This window comes from Oryzias melastigma, linkage group LG16 (genome assembly GCF_002922805.2).
Source record: "Oryzias melastigma strain HK-1 linkage group LG16, ASM292280v2, whole genome shotgun sequence".
Classification (NCBI taxonomy): domain Eukaryota; kingdom Metazoa; phylum Chordata; class Actinopteri; order Beloniformes; family Adrianichthyidae; genus Oryzias; species Oryzias melastigma.
The window spans coordinates 22,045,245-22,057,000 of NC_050527.1; the positions used below are offsets into that span (position 1 = coordinate 22,045,245).

Sequence of the window (11,756 nt, forward strand, 5' to 3'; positions counted from 1 at the left end):
TGTTGATTGTGTTAAAAATTGAAAAAAATACAGTAAATCAAAGGACATAAACACTGGAGCTTTGGTGTTAAAGGGTTAAACACTTCCATACCTCCACAGGTTTGCTATTCTCAGCTCCACAACGTTCTCCTCCTCTACTCTGTGCTCTAACATTTTCATCATTCATAGGATCTTCAAACTCCTTCAATCTGTTTCTGCTTCACTTGAACAGATTTACTCTTCCTCCTCTGTGACCAACATGCCATACAAGTCCTGACACATCTACAAAACAAGTAGACGCCGTTTGACAAACCCTCTTCCTCACCTCTGCGTCTTTGCTTTTGTCTCTCACAGAGTTCGATGGGTTTCCGGCAGAGCTGGGGAGGGCCTGCGCCTGGGGGCCCGAAGGTAGAGCCAGAGGGGACACCAGGGGTGGCTGCACCTTACTGAGGATCTTGGAGCAGAGGCGGAGGCAGTGGGTGAGTTCTGCGTGGCCCGGGGCCTGAAGGTGGCAGGTCAGAGCCGCCACCATTCGCAACAGCAGCTGAGGGAGATGCTCCGTCTGGATTTCTATGTATGTCTCCTGAAAATGTTCAAATTAAAAAGTAAACAACTGTAAACAGGTGGTGAACTGAGAAACAGCTTGATTTTCAAATGAAGTATGTTGGATTTAATTGGTAAGTTTAAAAGTATCAGGAAAAATATATTTTCTTTGTAGCCGTATTCTTTTATTACATTTAATGTGACAAATATACCAAATAAAACTTAACATTTTGGTTATTTTCAAAGTAAAAGTATTTTATTAAACACAAAATTAAAACATAAGGGGAAAAAGTAATAATTAGCAATGAATAAAAACAAGTAAAAATATGGTTATATGTGACATTCTGGCAAAAAATGACAACTGTACAACATATAACCGACCAAATGCTGAACAAATGAGACGCACACACTGGGCAGATTTCATTTTCACAAGATCCAAACCAGTCTTAGATCAAAGCTTCAATAGACAAAATGACTGGTTCACTAAAATATAAAAGCAACACAGTCGATTAAAGCAAGGAGGAGCAAGGTTGTTGGCAGGATGTTGCAGAAATGCAATCGTAGCCTCAGTGAAGCAGGGTGAGGTGAAAAGGCAGGAAAGAGCAGTACTTTACCTGGCAGATTACCCTCATGCTTCTAGTAGGCTTAAGGAAAGAGAGCAGACAGATTGAACAGAAGGGAGCAAGCAGAGCACAGGCCACACATCAAACACGCTCGCATTTACACACTCAAGCATTTCAACAGGGTAATAAAGGTGTGTAGGATTTCCAAACTATTCAGGTTGGAAATAGTTAGGTCGGGCACATTTCTTTTAAAAAAAAAAAAAAAAAAAAAAAAGAGGCTAACAATATTTAGCAGGGAGTTTGAATCCCCAAACAGTCCAAGTCTGTGTGGGGATTGAGCAGAAAACACTGGACAGACGGGAAGAACAGCCTCTCTGGTGGCGATCACCTCCTCAAGAATGGACCAAAGGGGAATGATAAACAAGAGAGAAGCCTCATTGTACAGGCGGGTCACAAGAGTGAACACGCTGCATATGAAGGAGGTGAGTGTGCCAAGAGGGAGCAGATTTGTGACTAAAAGCCTGAGCACTCATCTGTAATTGCAGGAGAAGAACACAAAAAAGAGAAGGTTCTAGTATACATAGGAAGGAAACTAATGCCACATTTTCACTGAGCGGTACAGACCAGACCAGTCCCCTCTTGGCCGGCTTAGAATGGCAATTCAAGTGAGCGTTTCCATTGAGCGTTGGACCATAAAAGCGTATGCGCGGTGTTGACGATGACGCATCTGTGCAGCAAAACTGTGTGACTAAAGCGAAAGAGAAGCTGCATACGTATTCGTAGATTCGGCGTCTCTCCGTTCCCCAACCCCCGGAAATAAGGGGGAATACTGCATGTAAAGAATTTATTATTCTTTGCAAGAATATTGCAGGGGACAAAGAAAAATAATACAGCTGAAAAGAGGACAAAAAAACGATCTTGAGTCGGGAAAAGTGCTGGTCAGACGTTTGCTGTCGTCGTAAAATCTTTCCGCCAATCCATAGATTTCATCGTGTGATCACAGAAGCTCCACCCTAACGGGTTCATTCCATTTTTCAATGGACCTACAACCAACGAGGAACCACAAATGGTACCAGTCGGTCCTGCTCAACGGGTCCATTTTGTAATGGAAATGCTCAAAAGTCCAGTCCGGCCCGCTCAGTGGAAACGAGGCATAAAACAAAAGGAAATCAAGTCAAAAGATAAAATAATGTATAGAAAATCCAAAAATCAAAGCATTTGAGGCACATTTTTTAAACTAAACACAAAAAACTTTCCGTTCAATACTAAATTCTAGTAAAAGCTTAATAAAAACTATTGGCGTTTAAAGGAAACTAAGATTAAAGACCCACTCTGATGAAAATTATGTTTTTAATATTTTTTATGGCATTTTTACATATTTACAGAAAATTAAGCTTAAAATTGCATTTTTTTGTATTTCTTTATTCAAATTATTGTGAATCAGGAGCAGACAAAAAAAAATACAGTTTGAAAAAGAGCGTTTTGTTACATAGAAGCTACAACTGGCAGGTCTTAAGCTCCATCCTCCACTCCATTCTGTTTTTGTTTTACTTGTCTAGGCTGGTATCTCACACAAAACTGCACAGATGGATAGCTCTAGTACTGCTCACTATTTTTGTTATCTTGTAGGTGTGAGGAGCTGTAAGCTAGTGTGTAAACTGAAAGCTCTCAGCAGTGGAGAAGGGAAGGGACAGTTCCACCCATAATTTATAGGTGAATTTCTAATGAACTGCTGCTGCTCTGAATAAACTATAACCTATAATGACTCAGGTTTTTTCTGTTTCGTCTAAAAACAGCATCATCATAATTAAAAGACCTCTGGAAACGCTTTTACAACACATCAAACGATGATTGGAGTGGGTCTTTCAGGAACACTTTAGCAGTAAAATCAATCTTTAATAAAACCAAAGTTAAAAAAAAAACAAATTAACTATATTCTTGAGAGCCTTCAGGAAAAAAAAATACTAAAAAAAGAAAAATTCTTACCAGGGAAACAATATCCAGAAGAAAATCAACCAGTTGACAGAACTCTACCAAGACAGGCTCGGGGGGATCTGAGCTACCAGCATGCCGAGCGGCATTTGTGCTGATGCTCGCCGTTTTCCTGAAGAGGAAGCAGGATTTCATATCAGCTCAAAGCAGCAACAGTAGAAATCCTGTGTGGTGTTTCTTCCGCCTCACAAATCTCAGGATGATGCTGACTAAACTGACAAAAATAGTTGAAAACATCTCAGGAAACAGACCTGCAGCATTCTTCAAACCAGCGAGCGATGTAGTCCCACATGTAGTAAGGCTCAAAGGAGTTGAAGAGGAGGTTGGCTGTTTTAATCAGCTCTGCTGTCTTTTTGTTCTCTCGCAGTTTACTAGAAGAAACACAAAATCTGGATGACAATCTATTTTTTATACTCAATCACAAAAAAGCAAAATATTTAATGACTCATGACTTGTGAGTCTTTTAAATCAGATCCCTGATTAATTATCCAAAAACGTAAAGTATTTTGTCGTTTTAAATATAAATAAAATGGGAAATTGTGTTATTGAGTCCAAATATATTTGCTCACATCATGCTCATATATGACTAAATTTCGATCCACAAGTTCAAGATTAGATTTGATTTACTGATTTAGGATTTTTATGAAATTCCTTCAATATTAAATTGTTTTACAAATTTCCAATCAACTTGAATCCCATTTTTCTAACCCAGCGCTGATCACCTGCTGAGGTGTGTGTGATCTTTGCTGAACGGACTCTGGCTCTGCAGGTCCAACTCTGTTCGGCACTGTGTGTGGAGAGTTCGGAACACCTCAATGAGAACGTCCTCAAGGATAGCTGGGCCTGTGGTTCAATGTCAGGACACATCCGGTTCATTGTCACAGCTCTGAGATGACTGACACACTGGCATGTGGACAGACGGGTTACCGAGCTCAGGTTTGTCCAGCAGACTGATGAGGATGCGGAATGGCTTCAGGTCGTGCATGAGAACGCTCTCTTCTTCTCCACCACGGGCCTTACCCTGAAGGATGCCAATCATTGCCTGGAAGCACACAATCGCACACCTCTATTACAGCAGACGTTAAAGCATGTGCATCGCTGCAGTCTTTCATGGAGCAGAGATGACTGCAGACTCGCTCCAACCTCCTTTCACTTTGTTCTGTTTCATGCTTGGCATGCTTTACAGTGTGAAGCTCCCAGTCGTACCAACGTCCCCCCACACAGGGAGCCTCACCGATGGGAGAAAAACATATACAACAAACAGAAATAAAAAGGCCTTTCAAAAACAAGCATTCCTCGTCTGACTGATCTCTACTCCCTGGAGTACACGGGACTTTTTGGTTGACTGATCTTTCATGGTAACAACTTTTGCACTAAAAACTATTTTTGTTTATTTTTTTAGCTTTGATGTTCATGTGTTAAAGATGCTATGTGATAAAATGTATGAGTCAAACTTCTGCACAGCATCCAAACACATGGACTTTGAACATTTTAGCCCCAATTGCAGCTTTTCCTCTATGACACTTTAGCAACCATCAGTTTCCAAGAGGAGCACTGAGGTTTATACCAAAACTTTATTGATCCTCATTGTACTTTCTGAATGCAATATTCGGTCTATAAATTATAGTATAGCCAAAAGCTCATTTAGTTAGAACAGAACAGGATAGAAAAGAATAGTCTTTGTCATTGCACACTAATACAATGAAATTAAAAAATAATCCCATTTTCTAGGTGCGGAAAGAAAAAACAATAAAATATAAGAAAACGTATAAACAAAGTGTTAGATTAAAATGATCTTCCAATTAAAATATATAGAAATACAAAAATCATAAAATGATAAAACAATAAAAGAAGGACATTTTGCAACATTCCTTTTGTAGTCATTCTCCAATTTCCTTAAGCCCCTCTTTCCTTCCCCCCTTTATTTTGTGCCCTTAACCCCCTCTCTAATATGCCTTTCTCTTCTTCCCTCCTCTTCTGTTCCATCCCGTCCAGCAAAAAAAAAGTTACAAATATAATCAATATAAATAAAGTTCAGGGTAAATTACAAAAGGGGTTTATATAAATATGCACCTTGTGTGTCAGAAGATTCATAACCTCCCTTTTGTACCAGTAGATTCTGTCCAACACAAGAGGTCTTCAGCTCTGATCTGTTTGCTCAGACGTTGGACAAGACAAGCTAAAATAAATAAATTTAAAAAATGAAATGAAATTACTGGAGTTCTGATTAAAAAAAAATAAATAGACATAAAAATATAAAAGCCTGAAACCTGAAAAATAAACTCTTAAAATGTGTTGAAGTTAGTTTTAGGTATAAAGGTAGACTTTTTAAAGATTGAGTCAAGGAACACTCCTGCCTCTAGGGGTCTTTGCAGGAACTGCAATATTTGGCTCTTATTTGTGTGCATCAAAATTGGGAAGGAAAGTGGGGGCTTCATCGGGACCATTGACTGCATATGAGAACTGGACTGAGTGATCCAAACAGGAAGTAGTTGCTGACTCCAAGAAGCCAAAATCCCATAAGACTTCTATTGAGAAATAAACAGCTGTTATCCGGTCATCTTGGCTCTACTATCTGTTTTTAACATATTTTTAATCATTCTAACTTTTTTTTCATTATTGCAAGTTATTAAAGTTAAAAAATGACCAATCAGTTGCCTCAGTAAAAGCACGTGGTGCAAAGGTACAAAGCACGTGGTGCAAAGGTACAAAGCGCTAGATACAAAGTTCAAAAAGTTTGACAGATTTTTGTGTAATGTTTAAATGGTAGGGCTGTTCATTAGAAGTCATTTTCTATGGATGACATCACACTTGCTCAGTCCAGTTCCTCTTAGACAGTCAATGATCAGGACCAACAGAGGGCCTTTTGCTCAAAGCTCACCTGGACCAGCATGTCCTTAGAGTAGGTGTTGAAGTAGAGATTAGCGTGCTCCTCAGGGTTGCTCTGCCGTGTGCTGCGGGGTCCTACGGTCACCCCATTGTTGTCAAAGCCTTGAAAGAACAAAGGAACTAGAGTGACATACCGTATGTTATGCATAGTCAGATGAGATCAGCTTTCACTGTTTTCTTTATTTTATGAGCTAACGGCAGACATGTTTTTATGTGCTGATGCAGTAAAGTCACATGTTTCTAAATGAATTGCTGTCGTGGCATTGGCACACTTGGTTAGGAGCGTGGAGCTCAGCTGTGAGCGACTTACCATTCAATTATCCACAGTGGGGAGCAAATCACACAAGAGAAAAGTGAGATTTTTACAAATCTACATACAGACATGCAAAAGAGTTCACAAAAACATGGCATGGAAATTGTTGAGGGCAAAGAAATGTGCAAATCAAGCAAAGTGGTGATTTCACTGAGTTTTTGCAATGATTCAACCACTGTTATTTTATACTAAGTTAAACGGCTTCTGAAAAATGTAGAAATAAAGTGAATATTGGTAACGTTGCATTTTCTAACATAAACAACTCTTACTTTGGTTTTTCAAGTAAGATAATGTATAGAGTGGCTCGGATTTCACAATTTATGCTGTAAAAGCATCAGTGGGAACATTGTTTGTTTGTGTTTCACACCGAGCAGCCAGGCGTAGAGTCTGCGGTTCAATGACATGTCTCTTCTCAGAACCACATGCAAAGCTGCAGAGAGGATCCGGATCATGTCAGGGCGGGTGGCCTAAAAAACACACGAGGAAACATCTGTGCCATCGTTTGTCTTATATGTGCACAGATTACACACAGAATAACACAAACGAGCAATGCGACATGACAGATAAGAGCGTGCAGAAGAAGGATGTAAATATGGTCGAGCAGGCTGACCTGGCTCATGTGGAAGGGGAAGCAGAAGAGGATCAGGTCCAGAGTGCTCCTCTGCACCAAAACACTGGAGTCCTGGACGGAGGTGCTGACCGCCTCCACCTGGTGGAACCACAAACCAGTTTTTATGACCGCAGAACGTGACAAGTTCAAATCCTCCACTGAATCTGAGCGAGGGCGGAGAAGTGCCAAACCTTGCTTCCAGAAGCTTAAAGACATTTTAAATCCTAAATCCTGAGACATTTCTTTGAGCGCCTGCAGCAGGGAGACACTTTTACTTAAGTGCTGACAGAGACAGCCGAGAACTCGGGTCACCAAGCCCTTCTTCAGGGCTACAGATCTCAGTTATTTTAAGTGTCTGTCTTCTAGCCTGATGACAGAAAATATTGATAATGACACAGATGATGTAAATAGATCATATTTACAACAATGCTGCTGTTCTTTTAGGTAGATTTTTATTTTTGAGCGGCTCCTCACACAGGCAGCTCCCTCATATTTTGTAGGGAATTAATGCAAAATGAAGTAAAGCGGCAAAAGTATTTACTTATATTCCAACATCACTGTCTAATGTGATGACAGGGATTGGATATCTACATATGAGGTGTGTCAATACATGTGGAGACTGACTGCATCAAGACTCTGAACAGCAGTATTTGACTCATGTACCATGAGCTCGATGTCGCTCCCGATGACGTACAGCTGGTCCTCCATGGAGAGCTTGCGGTTGAGGTGCAGCAGAACAAAGGACACCCCGGGAAGACGCACGGCAGGGCTGGTCAGGATGCTGCCCCATAAGGCACTGTAGAAGGCCGACTGTTCCACAGCTGCAGCCACCTTTTCCAATAAGGTGTTGGTTCTACGGAGAACAGAGAGACTCAGAAGACTCAAGCAAAAATGAGAGTCAAAGAGTCTGGGTTTCTGTCCACAAGTATTTTTTTGATAAGTAATGAGAAAACTAAGATGGGTTAAATATGTAATAAATAAATATCATGTTTTCATAATCCAGAGAATATTAAATATTTAGGAGGATGGCACATGTGACTGTAGTGGAGCCAATAAGAGAATTCATGTCACCCCTTCGTTTTTATTACCAGACCGGCTTCCAGTTAATGTTAGATAGATTTTAGGATTTAAATTAGTGCTGTTATGCGATTAATTTTGTGAGATTAATTGATCGCAACTAATTAATTGATCAAATTTAATCACAATTTTTTAATTAAAATGTTTATTTGCCACACAATACAACAAACTAAGAAAAACAAAACAGTATAATTGTATAAAATAAAAAAAAAACATTATTTTTAGCCTAATAATTGCTGTAAAAACATTAATTTTGAGATATTTTCGTTTAAATTTGTGACATTGTAAATGAATAAATTTAACAAAAATAACAAAAAAATAGGTTTGTGTAATTTTTTTTATTTTATTTTTTTATTACTTTCAACTTTTACACTACTAAGGGGATTTTTTTTTCTATTTCAGACAATAAAGAAAAAAGCAAAAACATGAAGTACAAAGTGCTCTAATATACCACATCAAAAACAGTAGGAAGGCTTTTCTGAGCAATAAAGAAAATATTGACCACGAACTTCTTATAATACATATATTGACGTATTTTACGTTCCAGTTTATGACAACATCAAGAGAGTAGAAAAGACAGTAGGTCGTCCTCCATGTGTGTCTGCACCAGCTTTACTCAGTCCACTGTTCTAAAACTCAAGTTAAGATGTTTTTATTTAGAATAGCTTTTAGCTGACTAAAAAAAAAAAAACGTATTTGTGATTTATTTACAATATTATACGCGGCTTGTGTTTTTTCTTTGGTTTTGTCTTGTGTTAACTTTGCAACTTTGTAAATTGCACTCTGAAAAGTGCTATTTAAATAAATATGTACTTATTTATGCATTGTAACAACTAACAGTAACCCCAATGATTACAGATTTACCTGTCTGTAGTCTCAATATTTAGGCTAATCTGTGTTTTCTGCGCATTTGCTTTGTTAAAAGTCACAAAGTTGAAGCTCTAAGATTACTATAAATTCTCAGTTACTTTTTAATGCAAACTGATCAAATCATTTCAACAAAACAGAATGTCTTGTTTTTTTGTTTTAATTCAGAACTGTGAATTGGGTTCAAGTGTGTCCATAAGATATCCAACACTACAAGCTCTTCTGTTATTGTTCCTCCTACCTATCATAGTACTCGGAACCCTCTTCCAGACCAGGCAGAACTCCAGTCAGCAAGCCCTGCAGGCCGGGTTTCAGTGTCTTCCCCAGTGGTAGATAGTAGGTCTCATAGAGCCCCAGGAGCACAGGCTTCACAGACATGGCAGCATTAGACAGCAATGGAAAGAGTCCGGAGCTACAGGGATGAAAACCATACAACTCTGATCAACTCCTCCAGCAGATTTTTTTTTTGTTTTAAAGGGAGGATTTTGAAGCTGGATGTAAAATACCTATAGAGGAAGAGGTCTTTGGCCAGCCTCTTGGGCCCGATGATCTTAAAGATGATCTCATAGGTTTCCAAGGCCTTCCGGTGGACTCCACTGGGCAGGGCAGGGTGGAGGCACTGAGCCAGCCGTTTGCCTATCGTCAGCTTCTTGGGAACAACTTGATATTTTGCATTGTTCTGCAAAACCTGAGGAGACCAGAACATTTCAGAAATGGGCTAAAATATCATCCACATTTGTAGTTTTGATTAGTCTGTAGACGGGCATCAAAGTTTCTCAAAGTTAATCACAGTTCTCTCAATTCATCTATAGCACGTCTCAAAGTCAAGGCCTGGGGGCCGAATCCGGCCCTCCAGGTAATTCTATCCGGCCCTTCAGATCATTTTATTTTATTGTTATTAATGGCCTGATGTTATCTTCTAACTTGTATAATTTTGACAAAATATATTTTTATGAGGAGTAAAATATTGAAAGTTATTTAAGGTTTAAGTTGATTTATTCTGGAATAATATTCCTGCCTTTTTATTATTGAAATTTATGTTAGAAAGTTACAGTTTTAAATTGGAATTCTGCTAGCTTTTTGGACTATATTTGCATTTACTAATATATTTTTAGGCTATTTTGGAGTTCAGCTAATATTTCAGCTACATGTTAGCTGTTTTGGCTAACTTAAGTTTTTTTTTGGCTAATTTGGCATTTAGCTAATATTTTAGCTAGCTAACAGCTTCAGCATTTTCAGCTATCAGCTTCAAAGATTTCAGCAATCAGCTTCAGCATTTTTAGCAATCAATTTCAGCATCTTCAGCTGCCAAATTCAGCTTACAGCATTCACACTAGCATTATTGCACGTAATGCTATATATCTGGTTCATAATTATGTTAAAAAAGTTACGGTTTTAAACATTTATTCTAAGAGTGTTCATTAAAGGTTTATCCTGTTTGGCCCGCGACCATAAGGTGTGTTTTAGATTTTGGATCCCTGTGCGATTGAGTTTGACACCCCTGATATATCATTTATATAGTGAGACATGTCACACATAGGCATGCACTGTGAATGCGATTCAATCTTTGGAATGCCTCTTCACAGGTACAGGAGGTGCATCTGAAAAGTAGAAAACACTCAGTTGTGGGGTTTTTTGGTCCTTACTTTGTTGAGTTTTCCCAGTGCAGAGATGAGGTCTGCCCACTCACTGGAGTACTCAAAGTTCTTGAGGGCTTTGTCCACTGCAGCCACATAGTTCCTGTACTTTGAGTCACCGAGCAGCTCCACCTCCTCTGCATTCATCCTCCCAGCTGGTTAATACTTCAATGAAGCACACAGGCCACAGATGCGTACATCACACCTGCAAGAAAAGCTCAAGTTTTAGTTCGGTCCTCTTCCTCTGCGCGTGACACAAGAGGCGTGGCCTGTACAGCACACCCTAAGTGAGTACAGTATGTATTTATTCCACCAGGATGAGTAAGTGGGGTCAAAGTTGCACACAAGCAGCAGTGACTTCATTTTTATTGTTTGGGAGTCGGACCTTATCAACAAGACTCTGACACTAAAGCTGCAGAGTTTAGAAAAAACATTTGCATTTCTACAGAGACGTTCCTGCTTCTCCTCCAACAAAGAGCTGTTGTTAAAAAGGAGCAGGAAAGGGAAACATTTGTGATTACGAGCTGAAAAAACATGGTTCCCAAAAACAAGGGTCTCAATATGACAAGGAAATGTCTTCCAGCCATGCAGGGTTAGGTGTACACGACCAATAGAAAGCCACGGATAGATTCATCATAGCTAATTAGCATAGATAAGAGTGAGATTCTGTGATGAGGTGTTTATTTATCATTGACCGGAAAGGAGCAGATTCAGTCATCCTAAACAGCTAATGTGCACCATCTAGAGATGATTATAGTTACAGATGTTTTCAAGAGTTTCTACACTAGGAATAGAAAGAACAAAAGCATTCTCTTTATGCTAAACTCCAGACCTTTCTGCTCAAACCTCTATGTGCTAGTGTCACCTGCTGGTCAAACACTGAACAAACAATCAGAGGGGGGTACGCCAGTTATGTCCCAGCTGAAGGGTTTGTAGCTAGATTTCTGATGACCACACACATGTTGAAGTGTCCTTGAGCAAACAGGGTTGCATGGCTGCTCCTTTATGTATGTGTGAGCCAATTGGAGAACATAAAAGTGTGCAGACCGTTTATCAGTTCAGAATTTCCTCCACATACATGTCTTACCCACTTATGAACCAGAGTGACATCACATCTAAGGGCAAAAAAAACATCCACTCAGGGATTAAGCCTTTCCATAAGGACAGAAGCATTGCTTTATCCTAAATATGTTTGTGTTTATTAGGTCAAACTGTGTAGTTTAACCAGGTCTTGGTCATAGTAAGATTTACACAGGAAGAGTAGGTTATTAGGTTAAACAATAAAG

At 39.2% G+C, this 11,756-nt stretch overlaps 1 protein-coding gene across 3 annotated transcripts in view; it reads right to left on the minus strand.

Moving 5' to 3' along the window:
* dop1a (DOP1 leucine zipper like protein A) overlaps positions 1 to 11,756 on the minus strand; it is a 34,483-nt gene that overhangs the window by 20,372 nt on the left and 2,355 nt on the right. The window contains exons 2-14 of one of the 3 annotated variants that reach the window (XM_024267666.2): positions 10,480 to 10,675; positions 9,340 to 9,521; positions 9,075 to 9,245; positions 7,553 to 7,742; positions 6,890 to 6,988; positions 6,647 to 6,746; positions 5,959 to 6,041; positions 4,005 to 4,119; positions 3,800 to 3,920; positions 3,329 to 3,448; positions 3,072 to 3,189; positions 1,137 to 1,166; positions 305 to 562 (exon numbers count right to left, since the gene is read on the minus strand). In XM_024267666.2, the coding sequence (XP_024123434.1) occupies positions 305 to 562; positions 1,137 to 1,166; positions 3,072 to 3,189; positions 3,329 to 3,448; positions 3,800 to 3,920; positions 4,005 to 4,119; positions 5,959 to 6,041; positions 6,647 to 6,746; positions 6,890 to 6,988; positions 7,553 to 7,742; positions 9,075 to 9,245; positions 9,340 to 9,521; positions 10,480 to 10,617 (1,725 nt within the window). In that variant the 5' untranslated portion in view covers positions 10,618 to 10,675. Of the gene's footprint in view, positions 1 to 304; positions 563 to 1,136; positions 1,167 to 3,071; positions 3,190 to 3,328; positions 3,449 to 3,799; positions 3,921 to 4,004; positions 4,120 to 5,958; positions 6,069 to 6,646; positions 6,747 to 6,889; positions 6,989 to 7,552; positions 7,743 to 9,074; positions 9,246 to 9,339; positions 9,522 to 10,479; positions 10,676 to 11,756 lie in introns of all 3 variants that reach the window. The other 2 variants (XM_024267665.2, XM_024267668.2) reach the window with 2 other exon arrangements.